Source organism: Chlorella variabilis (assembly GCF_000147415.1).
Source record: "Chlorella variabilis unplaced genomic scaffold CHLNCscaffold_5, whole genome shotgun sequence".
NCBI classification, from domain to species: domain Eukaryota; kingdom Viridiplantae; phylum Chlorophyta; class Trebouxiophyceae; order Chlorellales; family Chlorellaceae; genus Chlorella; species Chlorella variabilis.
In genome coordinates, this window is record NW_005435083.1 from 1,121,077 (window position 1) to 1,134,480 (window position 13,404).

Here is a 13,404-nt window from a genome sequence, read left to right on the forward strand (position 1 = left end):
CGTGTCCCCCTTGCAGCCTTGTGTGCCCCAGGCAGTGCCCCTACCATATAAACAGCCGCTGCAATCAGGAATCATCCTGCAACAAGGTGCGCAGCCCGTTGGGCCAACAGCTTGCTGCCCATAAGGTGCCACTCGTCCTGCCTTTCTGTCACGACCATGCCCCCCCCCCCCCCCCCCCAACACAACTCTGGTGCAGACTCACGCCCCACCGCGGGGTGAAGGGGATCCTCGGGTCCTGGCTCTGAATAGGCTGCGCTTTGGTGTGCGCTGATAGGGGGACTTCACAGAATCGTGTACGGAACGATGCATCAATGGACAATCTGAACACACGCCTGTAATGATGAAAAACAGTTCAGCAATGCAACAGAGCTTCAACAATTCAAAGGATTCTCAAGTCAGAGCGAGGAGCAGCTCCCTTCCGATGATTCCTCCCGCGGTTGCCGCCACCGCTACCAGCACTGGACGACCACCAGGCACGATCTGCAGGCGCGACAGGGTCGTCCCACTGTACCTTTCGCTCCACACCATCGCCACAGGCCTGCAAACAAGCAACGCTTCAAATAACAAATTTGATGACGGCAGGTTCACAGCAACAAAGCACAGTTGAAGCATTGTCAGCTGGCGCTGCACAACAAGCAGTGCAGCCTCACATGAGCCCAAACAGCGTCAGCACGCCGTAGGTGCCAGCAAAGTCGAGGGCAGAAAAGAACACATCTGCGAGGAAGACAGGGGTGGGGGTAACCCCCCGCATACAGGAGGGCGACAGCGATGCACCAGGTGCACAACACAGCACCGCCACATCCTCACCTGGGAAAGCTATCGCACACGCCAGCGGCGGCATCACAGCCAGCAGGTAGGGCAGCGCCTGGCGGGTGCCGGTGGGGAGCTGCGCAAAGCAGCAGACACATGCCAGCCAGTCGCAGCCAGGTATACACAGGTTCCCCAGTTCAGCAATCAGCCCCAACGGCCCCAGAAACGAGTCCCTGCGCTCATGGCCTCGCCTGCAGCGCATCTGCCATGAAGTCTGACAGTCCCAGGATGAAGCCGATGGCCGAGGTAGCCACCGCCAAAAAGGTGAAGGAGTCGATGAGCGGCGTGACCAGCGGGCCCCCGGCATCCCGCAGCTGCGCCAGCGGGTCAGCCGCCGCCGCCGCCGCCGCCGCCGCCGCTGCAGCTGCATCTGCGGCCCCTGCTGCTGCGGCCGCCAGCCCCGCGTCCCCTGGCCCTCCCCCTCCTCCAATGCTGCTGCTGCTGGCGGTAGCGCTGCCCAGCACAGCGGCCAGCCAGCACTCGAACATCAACCAAGGCACGGCGACGCCCACAATCACTGCCTGCCTGCGCCAGAGCCAGAGGGGGGGGCAGGAGGGGCAGCACTCGGCGGCCTGGCGTCGTTTGCGCCCCGCTGGCAGCTTTGCCCTTCACTGCCCCCTGCCAGCCCACCTGATCTTGGCCACATCCCCCTCCAAGCTGGTCTGCACACAAGCAGAGCCCCAACCAAATGCCGCCTTCAGCACACGCACCAGCCATGCTGCTTGCCTGTCCGGACCAAACCCTGGCACCCCTGCCAACGCACAACATGGGGGCGAGCATGCTCACCGTGATGACGGGCACGACGTTTTGATAGACGTAGGCCAGAGCCACGACAGGCAGCGCATCCGGAACAGCCTCCCAGTGGGCCACAGCCAGCTGCTGCGGGCGCATGTCCACGGCCGCCACGCTGACCAGGCCCTGCAGGGGGCAGGCAGGGGCAGGCATCGCAATATGCAATAGGGAGCTGGACACCCGGGGCGGGGCACTCCACAGGCCCCAGGCAGGTGGAACGCACCAGGAAGCTCGCCACAAACACTCCGACCAAGAACGTGTTGACGCGGTTCAGCGTGGCCGGGCGCGCGGCAAAGCACAGGCCGCCTACCGCCGCCCCAAAGGCGGCGTCGCCCAGCGGCACAGGCAGCCCAGCAACCCTGTCCAGGGTTTCCCCCGCCTTGGAAATGTCTGCAGGCAGGACACAGCGGGTGACGAGGCGTAGGTGGTGCAGCCGCAGCAGGCACATCTGCGGTGCACCCGTGCAGGGAGCGGCAGGTGCAGCCTGGATGCCCAGGACCGCCACTCACATGCCACCAGCAGAGCGTAGTGGATGAGGAGGTAGGTGGCCGACACGACGGCGGCACCGCCATCGCCCAGCGTGCGACGCGCCATGGAGCTGCGGGGAGCGAAGCCAACCGAGTGAGCAGCGCTGGGGGAGCGGCACAGCAGGGCCGTTGGCACGCTGAACAGCATGCGAGCAGGGGCACCGGTGGGCAGGCCTGACCCTGGTCCCACACACCTGAGCGACACGCCTCTGCCAGCGCCAAGCTCGCACAGAGTGTTGATGTTGACCTCTGCCACCAGCAGCCCCGTCACTGCAAAGCGGGGAGGCCGGGGAGCCAAAAGAGGGAGCCCCGTGCGGCGGCATCAGCCCTGACAGCACCCCCGCCACACCCGCGCGCGCCAGGAGCGCCCGCCACCTAGCTCCATGGTTCCAGGCTCACGAATGCTGAAGGCGCAGAAGGCGGAGAGGGCCGCGGAGGAGGCGATGAAACCGGAGGGCGCAGTCACCGCCGGCAGCGCAAGGATGCCAGCTCCGACAGTGGTGCCCGTGCTGCAACCATGCAAGCGGCACGGTCAGTGGCCCTCAGTTCAAGACGCTGGTGACTTGATTCGCTGCCCAGGCATGGGCACGAGACTCACACTAGCGCCGCCGCGCCCCACACCGTGCCCGGCTCGTGCTTCAGTGTTTCTGGGTGGAGGTTGCTGAAAAGGCGGAAGCCTATGCGCCTGGCAGCCTCACTGTACGCCTCATCGTCCAAGGACAGGGGTGCCTCAGCCCCACCTCCGTCGCCGCCACCGCCGCCGCCGCCGCTGGCTGGGCGGAGGCCCACTCGCCGTGTCAGGCGGCGGCGCCTGCAGGCATCCGCAGCGCTGCGCCACGCTGGACCAGTCCCACCGGCAGTGCCCGCCTGTAGCTGGAGCGGGCGAGGGCGATGGGAGGAAGCGGTAGGCGGTGATGCAAGCAGCACTTTCATTTGATGATTTTTGCTGCGAGACAGCGTTCGACGATCAATCGATCGCTGATCGAAAAGTAGCCTGGTGGCGCCACGTCAACGGGCGCAAAGGCGCCGCAGGCGGAGCAGGCACAATGCGCGGGTGCAGCCCAATTCTTACACCTTCCTGCAGGAATAAGGGGTTTCCAGAACAGCACGCCAGGGCAACACCAGGGCGCCGAAGCTACGGTGGGGCCCCCTGCATGCCCGCTCCCGCCCCAACTTTTCGGCTGCTGCTGTGTCTATCACCTCGCATGACATGCACAGTTCTGCCTATTGATGGGGCAGCCTGACTTGATAACCTGATGATGCACACAAACATACACGGGTGGGGGGTCAGGGCTGCTCCCCAGCTCCCGCCACACGTCGCTGCCGCTCGCCGTCAACACAAGGGGGCCGGCTGCTCACGCCAGAAAGTCCTGGGCCCAAGCTACGATGAACCGGACAGGGTCGCTCACCGGCCGCCTGGCCCCCTCCCTGACAAGCAGATCCAGGAAGCCGCGCTGCTGCGGCTCGCTCATGCTCTGCACAGCGAGGCAGCCCAGCACAGCATCGCACCGCTGGGGGCATCCGGCGAGAGCCCCCGCCGAAAGCAGTGCAGCAAGGCCGCCGCCATGTTCCAGGCCGCCAATGCAGCCAGCTCACCAGCAGCAGCTCCTGCACTCGCGGCCTCTCAAAGTGCTCTGGCAGCACTGCCCCCCGCGTTGCCCGCGCCACATGCTCCACATGGTCCCACAGCGCAGGCGGCAGCCACCCCACAGGCAAGCCGGGCGCCGGTGGCGGCGGCGGCGGCGGGGACGGCGGCAGGGGCGGCAGGTGGTCGAAGCCGGGCGGCACAGGCCTTGAGTGGGAAAACAACGTGCTGGGATTAGCAGAGGCTGCAAGCAGGCAACCGCCAGCAGGCTGCAGAGCACAACACGGTGCGATGCATGCATCATCCCAGCGGCCCCAAGGTAGGCGCTCACCCTGGGAGGGCGCCGCGCAGCACCGCCAGCTCATCCAGCTCCCGCCTCGCCGCCGCCAGCTCCTCCCTCAGATACTTTTTGTCGTCGTTGGCGTTCTGCAGATGTCCAGGGAGGCAGCGTTTGTGCAAGGTGAGTGGAGGCCGTTGCCGGCTGCGTGTGGGGCGAGAGCGGCAGAAGAAGACAGGGCGCCCTGCGCTGCCCCAGGCAGCGCCCTCCTCGCCTTGAGCCGCTCCTCGGCTTTGGCCAGCCGCTGCCGCAGCTCGCCGGCATCGGCCTCGGCGGTCTCCGCGTACTGCCGCTGCTCCTCCGCCGCCGCCGTGTGCGCCTCCAGCTGCCGCGCCAACTCCTCCACCTGCTGCTGCGCCGGGGCAGCCGCGCGCCGTGCCTCCTGCAGCTCCTGCTCCTTGGCTGCATGTGGATGGGCGGGACGGTTGGGTAGGGTGGGGAGCTGGAAAGTACCGGGATGTGCAGGACTCTGTGGCGCAGGCTTTGACAGCGCTGGACCAACTGCCCGCCCCTCCTGCTCATGCACGCATGCATCAACACACAAACAACGCCGCCCAACACCATGTGACACAAGCACCTGCAAGCTGAAGGGTCAGCTTGTCGGCACCTCCGCAGGCCTCTGCGGCAGCTGCCTCTGCGCTGGCAGCAGCCCTGTCAGCTGCGGCAAGTTTTGCCAGCAGGGCCCCCACTTGCTGGCTGCCTTGATGATGAACAGCGACGGCGCCTGCAGCTGCAGCCTCCAGCTTTGCAACATGCTGCTGCAGCGTGGCCTGCTCCTGCTGGGAAGCTGTGGCGGCGGCCTCTGCGGCGCCCGCTGGCTCCTGCAGCTCTTGCCACGCTGCCGGCTGGGGTGGAGGCGCCACTCCTCCGGTGGTCGCAACTTCGGGGTGCTGACGCTTGTCCTGCTGCAAGGCAGACCCCTGCGGGGTGCTCGCACTAGTGCTGGGCCTTCCGGCAGCCGCCGTCGCCGCTGCCAGCTGCGCCTGCAGCTCCGCCACCTGCCGCTTGTGCTTCTGCAGGCACAGGTGCACAGCCAGCATCGATGAGCTGCCCACGAGGCTGCTCGCTGGACAAGGCCTGCAGCAAGCTGCCTCCTGTGCCATCTTTCCCCCGCCGCTCTGCTCGGAATCACAGAGCTGACACCCGCGGCCCGCCTCACCCACTCCCACCCACCTCCGTGTCTCGCCTCAGCGCTGCCGTCATGAGAGCGAGCTTCTTGTCCCTCTTGGCCACCTCCCGCTGCAGCCCCTCCAAGTTGCTGCCGGTCGCATCGCCGCCGCCGCTGCCGCTGCTCCCCAGCGCGATGCTGCCCGGCGGCGGGGCCGGCGAAGCGGCTTGCTGCACCTGCTGCTGGTGCGCCGACAGGGCTGCTGCCGGCGCAGGAGCAGCTGGGACGCCGGCTGCTGCCTGTTGCCTGGCGGCGCTGCTCTCCAGCTGCTGGCAGCGCATGTTGGCTGTCGCCAGCTGCTCCTGCAGCACCCCCACCGCCTCGCCCCGCACCGCCGCCAGCTGCCGCGCCTCCTGCGCCGCTGTCTCCAGCTCCTGCACCGCCTGCTGCGCCTGCTGTGCCGCCGCGGCCGCCTCCCGCCGCGCCCGCTCCGCCTCCTCCTCTCGGCGAGCCAGCTCGCCGGCGGCGGCCGCCAGCGACGCGTCCCTCTGCGCCACCTGCCGCTCCAGGGCTTCCTGCTCCTTCAGCGCAAGCGCCAGCTCCCCGCGCAGACGGCTCGGCTCCGCGGCGCCCAGCGCCTGCCGCGCGCCTGCCTGCACCGCCCGGGTCGCCTCCTCCACCACCCGCAGCCGAGCCTGCATGCGTTGCACCTCGCGAGCCGCCGCCTCCCGCTCCCGCTCCGCGCCAGCTGCTCGCGCGTCGGCGGCCGCCTCTGCCGCCTCCGCCTGCTGCGTCCTGCGGCGGCAGCTGGGCAGTGGCCCAGATGAACGGCAGCAGCCAGAGGCCCAGGCCCAGTGCTGGACTGCTGGGCACGACCCTGCCAGCCATCCTTGGCATCGGGGCACCTACCGCACTGCCAGCCCGCCTTCCCCACCACCACAGCCCACCCACCTGCCCTGCAGCTCCGCCCAGTCCCTGTCCTTGGCATCGTAGTCGCCCTGCAGCACGGCGTGCTGCTCCTTGAGCGCCACCAGCTCAGCCTGCAGGCGCCCGCGCGCCGCCTGCGCCGCCTGCAGCCCCGCCACCAGCCCGCCAGCACATGTGGGAGGACACTCAGGGGGGGGGGGGGGCTCGCGCTTGTGTGACCCACCCATTTCATGCATGCACAGGCGGCAGTGCATGCAGCATGACGTGGCGCCTGACATGCCCCCAGCTTGCCTGCAGATCCTGCTGCAAGTTCAGTAGCGCCTCGCCGCGCTGCTGCAGCTCCGAATGAGCCAACCCCAGCCTGGCCTCCAGGTTGGACACCCGGCCGACCAGCGAGGGCGATGGTGGCTGCCGTGGTGACGCCGGCTGCGCGCCTTGCTTCAGTGGTGAAGCCGGCTGCTGGGCACTGCCATGCTCCTGTGGCGGCTGCGGCGGCTGCTGCGGCAGCTGCTGGCCGTCCTCCCTTGTGCTGTGGCCCTCACGGGTGCCGGGAGAGCTCTGCCGGGTGCCTGAAGGCTCGACAGGCGCCGCCTGGGCCGCATCAGACGCAGCTGGAGGTGCCGTTTCTGCTGCTGCCCCGTTGCACTGCGCCGCCGGGTGAGCCAGGGCGCAGCCCAGACCGTCGCTGCGCTGGCGCTTGGGTGTTGTTGCCAGGCCTGCGGGCTCCTGGGCCGCCTCGCGCTTGGCGCCAGCGGCCGGGCTGCCGCTGGCGGGTGCAGGGTGCGCAGGGTGCTTGGCGGCAAGGGCAAGAGCCCGCCTGCCAGCATCTGCTGCCATTGCCGCCGTGGCGCTGACCTCACACGCCGCCTGCCAGGCCCCGTACTGCTGCGCTGCGGGCAACGGCAGCGGCAGCTCCTGCTGCTGCTCCCCGAGCTCACCAAGTGCCGGCGGCAGCGCCCAGCCCTGCTGCTCCAGCGCGGCGCGCAGTTGCGGGGCGGGCACGGGGCGCGGCTGCAGCTGGGCAAGCGAATGAGCGCGCCGGCAGCCGTGACCGGCGGGGCACGTGCCTGTTTGCAAAAACTCGATGCAGGGCTGCGTGCGGTGCTCCATGTCGGCCCAGGTGGACCCTTCAGGCAGCTCGTGAATAACGCGAACTGGGGGAGCAGACGGGGTGGATGCAAGAGTCAGTTGCTGCACAACAGCAGCACCTCGGCTGGCGGCGAGTGATCGAAGCGCCGGCGCACCCGTCTGCTGCAGCCGCCAGCGGTCCGCCCAAGTCGACACGTCGTGCCGCAGCTCCAAGGCGGTGTGGGCGTAGAAGCAGGCGGAGGAGTGGGTGGAGTGCACGCAGGCGTTCTGTGCTGACCTGCAGGCAGGCAGGGAGCCCCTGTGTTGACCAAGCAGCAGGGTGGACCACATCTGCACTAAGACCATGCCGCCCATGCTCTGGGGCGGGGCAGGACGGTGGGCATCATGCCGTCAGGCGTATGCACATGCTGCCCCTGTGAACAACGCCCCTGGTGGGAGAGGGAGGAGACTCACAAGGGGCACAGGAGGCACTTGTATTTGCCGGCATCGTACCCTTGGCGTGCATACCACTCGGCCATCGTCTGCGCGCCGCCGCCATGGACCGCATACTGCAGGCGGGCGAGGACTCAAAGTTTTGTTGCATTCCTGAGGCACCAAAGGGCGTAGCCCAGTGCAGCGCCCTGTTGGGCATCCAGAATGATTGGTCTGCTCAATACTCGCCAGCGGGCAGGTTGGCTGGGCGCCGTCCATGGCGGCCGAGAATGCCGCCGCGGCTGGCGTCACGGTCTGTTGCTCCCACGCTGTGCGTCGCTCGGGGTGCACTCCCACCCTGCTCCGCTTCCGCCCCTTGCCTGCGGACTGCGGACGACGCGAGGACACGAAGAGCGCCCGTCACGCGGCAACTGGTCTGATGAACGCGAGCAAACACCCTGCTCGGTTGGAGTTTCTACGAGTGTAACGATGCTGGGTTTGCAGCAAAGAGCAAGATGCATCATGCCGACAGGCGGGCCGCAGCGCAGTGCAGCGCCCGCTACCCTCCTCGGCACGCCACATTGCAGGGCAAGGCTTCCAAGCTTAACACACGCATTACAGGTCCTGTGGCGCTAACATATGATGGCATGCTGCTGCCGTGAGCCGCCCCTGGGAGCAGGCCTCCCTTCAGGCAGCAGCACCCCCGCTCAGGCGGGCGCCGGCGCCGGCGCCGCCTCGTAGAAGAGCAGGCTGGGCTGTATGCGCCCCGCCTCGCACCTGTGCAGCACCTGGGGCCAGCCCCCCACCACCGTGCTGGCTGCGTCGTCCATCATGACCCAGCCCCCGCTGGCGGGCAGCAGCAGGAAAGCAAAGTAGTGGCGGCCGTAGTAGCAGACCATGGAGGCCAGGCGGTACCGCGTCCCCGCCACCTCAGCCGCCTCCGCCTGCTCGCTGTCGCGGAACAGGTCGCGCAGCCAGAGCTGCAGGGGGGCAGGGAGAAGGCGGGCTGGGCGTTTCCCAATCGCGGGTGGAGTTTGGGAGTGTTGGATCGGGGGGGTCATGAGTTGGAGCGCCGGCCCAGCCTGCTCTGCCGCTGGGCCGCCCACCTGCTCCTGCACCGCCCCCATGGTTTCGGCGATGTTGTGCGGCGTCTCGCGGTGCGACTGCCAGGCAATCTGCAGGGTGAAGATGCGAGGCAGCGGCGCCTCCACCACCCGCCGCACAGGCTGCCGCTTGTCGCAGCCGCCAATGTCGCTGTCACACGTCTTGAACTGCAGGGGGGAGGAAGGGCGGCACAGTGGACACGTGTGGTGCTTGGAGCGGCGGATTCGAGGGTCAGGCCTACACAGTAAACACAATTTCATGACTCGGTTGTAACCAAGCCCCTTCAGTCTGCTGCCCCTCCCACCTCCGGCATCACCCCACCCACCTGCTTGGCCAGCTCGCCCAGCACGCCGCCAAAGCTGCGGGGCTGGATGACGCCCCGGCTGCGCTGCTTGATCAGGCGAGCCATGCAGGAGCGCAGCGCGGCAGCCTGCAGCCAGGCAAGCCTCGAGAGAGGCACGGCACAGGTGAGCAGGGTGGCGGAAGCAGCAGCTCCAAGGCACCGCCTCATTCACGTCTCAACAGGCAGCACACTGGGGCCACCAGGGCGTCACCCAGCACAAAGCCCGTCCCGTCCTGTACCACCCCGTACCGCCCCACCCCGCTTGCCTGTGTGTCATAGAAGCACTGCATGAAGCTGTGGTGGTGCGTGGCCAGCTGGCAGTCGCCGCACCACACCCACTCCCTCAGGTGCAGCCCAAAGGTGGCCTCCACGGAGGAGCGGTGCGGGGGCACCCCCACCGCCTTCTCCGCCGCCAGAATGCACTCGTACACCGTCAGCAGCACCTCCCCCGCATCGCTCATCTCGCCTGCAGGCAGGTGCGCAGCGCGGGCGCGCGTGGGTGCGCCATGGGATGGCCAGCCACATGCCCACCCTATGCCCCAACCACCAAACCATCGCTGCCGCTGCGCAGCACAGGTGGGCGGTCAGGCAGGCGAGCCTCGCTCACCCTGGCCAAAGGCGCTGCCGGGGACGTCGGCCAGTGCGGCGCGCAGGCGGGACGGGTCCACCACGCTGCCGCGGTCGCCCTCCTGCTGGCTGCCCTCCGCCCCGGCGGCTGCCGCCTGGTGCTGCTGCAGCTCTGCCATCAGGCCGTGCAGGGCGCCCACCACGGCGTCTGCCGCCACAAGCTCAGGCGGCCAGCTCAGCACCTGCACCAGCCAGGATGAGGATCAGCTGAAGGCAAGGCCATGCAGGGAAGCTCGGTGGATGAGGCAGAGAAGCGCAGTGGAAGAAGGTATCCCACAGCAGCGAGCCCGGCTCGGCTCCTGTGCCAGGATGGCGGCCATATCAAGTCGAGGCCGCCCATGCCAGCCGCCTCCCTCACCTGCTGGCGGAAGTCGCGGCAGTGCCACAGGCACTGCAGTATGACGTTGAGGAAGCAGTTGTACTCGCCGGCCTCGTTGCGCAGGCCCGGCAGGCACAGCTCGCCGCCCGCGGCCTGCTGCTGCCCCGCGGGAGGCAGCTCGGGGCCCCGTGCCTGCTGCTGTGGAGCCGGGGCTGGGGCTGGGGCTGCCAGCTCAGGCGGCAGCGTTGGTCCCGTGGGCTGCTGCTGCCAAGGGGGCGGCATCAGGGCTTCAGGGGGAGGCAGGGGTTGCTGGCCGCCCTGCACGGGGTATGGCAGGCCCGGCAGGCCAGCAAATGGCCCTGCCACCTGCCCCAGGAAGAGTGAAGAGGGATCAAAGATGGGCTGCGGCAGGCTGCCGCCGTCGCTGACATGCATGCTGTGGTTGTAGGCGGCATCAGCCACTGGCTGCAGCGCCGGGGTGGGCGCCAGCATTGGTGCACCGCCCCAGGCGCTGCTGCTGCTTCCCTCGGCGCTTGCCGCCGAAACGCCCAGGGCTGCAGGCGGGGAAGAAGTACGAAGAAGTAACGACAGGCAGGTGGAGCGAGCAGGCCATATCCCAGCTATCCCACGTTCCCATTTCTGCATCACAGCCTGACACGTGCATCATGTGCGGCAAGCGCGGCCCCCGCCAGCTCATGCCAGCTCACTCAGCAGGAGGCTCTCAAAATCGGTGTCATCCACACTAGCAGCCACATCAGCAGGCGGCGTGGATGCGGCAGGCGCGGCAGCTGCCGGCCAGCTGGTGCTGCTGCTGCTGCTGGCTGCCCTGTCCAGAGGGGCTGGGCTGTCGCCGTGCTGGATGGATGGCGAGGCAGCGGAGGCAGATGGTGAGGAAGATGATGCAGCAGGCTTGGCAGGCTGCTTGGCTGGCTGCTGCCTGCTGCCCTGCTGCGCGCTGCCTGGGCCAGGGTCCGGCGGGCCACCTCTGGCCCTGGCTGCAGAGTGGCGAGTCGCTGCGCTGTAGCTGAATGGGAGTGTTGCACCTGCCACGGCCTGAGGCTCTGTGCGCTCCCTGCTGCCGCTGCGCATGGCATGGGCCGGTGCCGATGCAGCCGAGGCGGGTGCAGGGCCTGACATGCCGGGCGATGGCAGGCCGCTATAGGAGCCCGGAGCGGGGGCCTGGCGACTGACGCGGGCAGCACCTGGCCCCTCGCTGGGTGGCGCTGCTGGCGCGGCGAAGCTGCCGCTGCCGCCGGGAGTCTGCTCGGGTGGCTGGCTGTGCTGAACACCTGCTGCACCTTTCTTCTTGCCGCCCACCTTCTCCTCCCAGACCGTCTCCCTCAGAAGCTCTCGCGGCACAGGCTCCCAATAGCCGGCATCTGTCCAGGAGTCTGCTGCTGCAGAAGCAGGCGGAGCCGCCACCTCGGCTGCCTCCTCCTCCTCAGCAGCAACTTGATGTGGTGCAGGTTCGGGAACCGTGGCGGCACTGACGGATGGTGAGCGGACGTGCGCTTCGGCGCTGCTGTCCCTCGCCGCCTTCTTCCTGCTCCCCTTGCTGCGGCGCTGGGGTCTGCCAGCTGGTGCCAGCTCATCACCGCCTCCGGCCTGCTGCTCCTCATCCTGCTCCAGCACAGCGTAGCGGGAGACTGCTGCCACAGAAGGCTGCTCAGCGGCACGCGGCCGCGCGGTCTCTGCCTGCACTGATTGGCCGGCAGCGGCACCGCCGAGCTGCTCAGCAGCCTGCTCTGCATCCACAGTGCTAGGCTGCATGCCCTGCTGCTCTGGCTCTGCTACCTCACTCACAGCCTCTGCCGCCTCATCTCCTGTCACTGCTTCTTCCCTGCCGCCAGCCTGCGCGTCCTGAGCTGCCCGCTTGGCAGCAGCCTCAGCCGCGGCCCCAGCACTGCCTTCCTCGCCAGCAGCAGCAGCCACGGCGCCCATCCTGGCCGCCTTCTGCCGCTCCTTCTTGGCCTTGCGCTTCTCGTCCTGCATGCGAGGCATAGGCAGGTAGGCGTGCCATCAGGCGGTGCAATGGTGCAGGATGGCATGCTTGAGCGAGAGACTGGGGTGCATGGGCACCCACCCTGCCTCCATTCAGGCCATCGACACAAGGGCGCCCCCACCTTTTTGGCCAGCGCTGCCTGTTGCGCCTCCTCCAGGGCCACCAGCTCAGCTGCCGCTGCCTGTGCGGCTGCATCGGCAGCCTTACGACTCTCTTCATCCAGCGGCAGCGGCTTGGGCGCCGCCTGCCGCTGCTTCTTGGAGGCCTTCTTGCCGTGGGGCGCCTGATCCCGCTGAGCTCCGGGGTGCTGCCTGCCCGGCTGGGCTGCGCCAGCATCCGCAGCAGCCCGTCCCTGCATTTCCGCGCCCAGCTGCCGCCGCTCCTCTGCCTGCTGTGCCTGGCGCTCCCCGGCGCCACCTCCCTCATCTGCAATCGTGAAGCGGGCACATCAGATGCCGCTGGCTGGCTCACGCACAGGGATGAGCACACTCCCATCATGCAAGGTGGCTGCAGCCCATCACCTGCGCAGAACTCTGCGCTCCACTTCAAGGGCAGGATGTGTGCAATCATCAGCTCCGCCAAGCGCAGCTGTGGATATACCGTGCAGTAGGTCTGCCGCCACTCCCTGCAGGCACACACGGGGCCATGGCATGGGAGGGTATCGGGCATGACTCCCCGCATGTAGCCAACGCTCACGCTGCGAGTCGCACGAGGCGCAGCAACCTGCAGCGTCTGCCAGCCGGTAGAAATCGAAGCAGCATGCGGGCAGCCCCACTCACGCCAGCTGACGGCGCGCATGGAGGTAGCAGGCATCTGCCATCCCAGTCAGGCAGACAGCCGCCTCGGACCGAGAACGCCGGCAGTACTCAATCACGGCATCCATCCCGTCAATCACCGCCCGCCGTGTGCGCACGACCTCTGCTACATCTGGCTGCTCCCGACTGCACGCATGCGAGCCAGAGGGCAGCCGCACACCAGTGGGCCTGAGCTGGTGTTTCCAGCCAGCCTGATGCAGCCGCCAGGTCACCCACCGTTGATCTTGCACCGGCAGCTGCAGCCATTGCAGGTAGTCCCTGACAGCGCCACTCCACCGCTGGACTTCTTGCTGGTACCGGGCCTGCATTTCCAGCACATCTGCATGGGGCAGCGCATGGAAACCAGGTCAGCTATGAGGGCCTTGGCAAAAAGAGCTTGAGCTTCTCCATGTCCATCCCGCTCACCCTTGCGCTTCTGCATTGTCTCTGCAGGGACCTCAGCTGTGCCCTCCCGAAGCTTGGTGAGTTGTTGCTCGATGGTTTCTTGCTGCGTAGGTGTGCACCGCCTTCAGGGCAGCAACTCATGGGCTGCGTGTCAGCGGACAGCCGGCAGCGACCAGCTTTAGGCACACAGCACAGATGCTCACCCCTGTCTGGTAGTCAGATAC

General features: G+C 67.8%; 2 protein-coding genes across 2 annotated transcripts; both read right to left on the reverse strand.

Annotated features, from left to right (window-relative positions):
• Positions 1 to 989: 989 nt before the first annotated feature.
• On the reverse strand, positions 990 to 7,693 carry CHLNCDRAFT_143023 (hypothetical protein; the record flags this gene model as incomplete). Its single annotated transcript, XM_005849788.1, has 18 exons — positions 990 to 1,335; positions 1,441 to 1,472; positions 1,597 to 1,728; positions 1,826 to 1,992; positions 2,112 to 2,200; positions 2,324 to 2,399; positions 2,505 to 2,638; positions 2,728 to 2,940; positions 3,489 to 3,604; positions 3,726 to 3,921; positions 4,046 to 4,195; positions 4,228 to 4,453; positions 4,629 to 5,064; positions 5,225 to 5,954; positions 6,111 to 6,229; positions 6,363 to 7,240; positions 7,331 to 7,452; positions 7,629 to 7,693. 18 exons carry the CDS (start codon positions 7,691 to 7,693, stop codon positions 990 to 992), a joined length of 4,227 nt encoding a protein of 1,408 aa, XP_005849850.1.
• A 600-nt stretch (positions 7,694 to 8,293) lies between these two features.
• Positions 8,294 to 13,217, reverse strand: CHLNCDRAFT_143024 (hypothetical protein; the record flags this gene model as incomplete). The annotated part of the gene is made up of 14 exons (XM_005849789.1): positions 8,294 to 8,566; positions 8,693 to 8,857; positions 9,016 to 9,120; positions 9,225 to 9,499; positions 9,641 to 9,842; positions 10,019 to 10,177; positions 10,346 to 10,533; positions 10,687 to 10,834; positions 11,297 to 11,965; positions 12,103 to 12,407; positions 12,503 to 12,606; positions 12,761 to 12,922; positions 13,013 to 13,115; positions 13,202 to 13,217. The coding sequence occupies 14 exons, from the start codon at positions 13,215 to 13,217 to the stop codon at positions 8,294 to 8,296; spliced, it is 2,874 nt and encodes a 957-aa protein (XP_005849851.1).
• Positions 13,218 to 13,404: the final 187 nt, after the last annotated feature.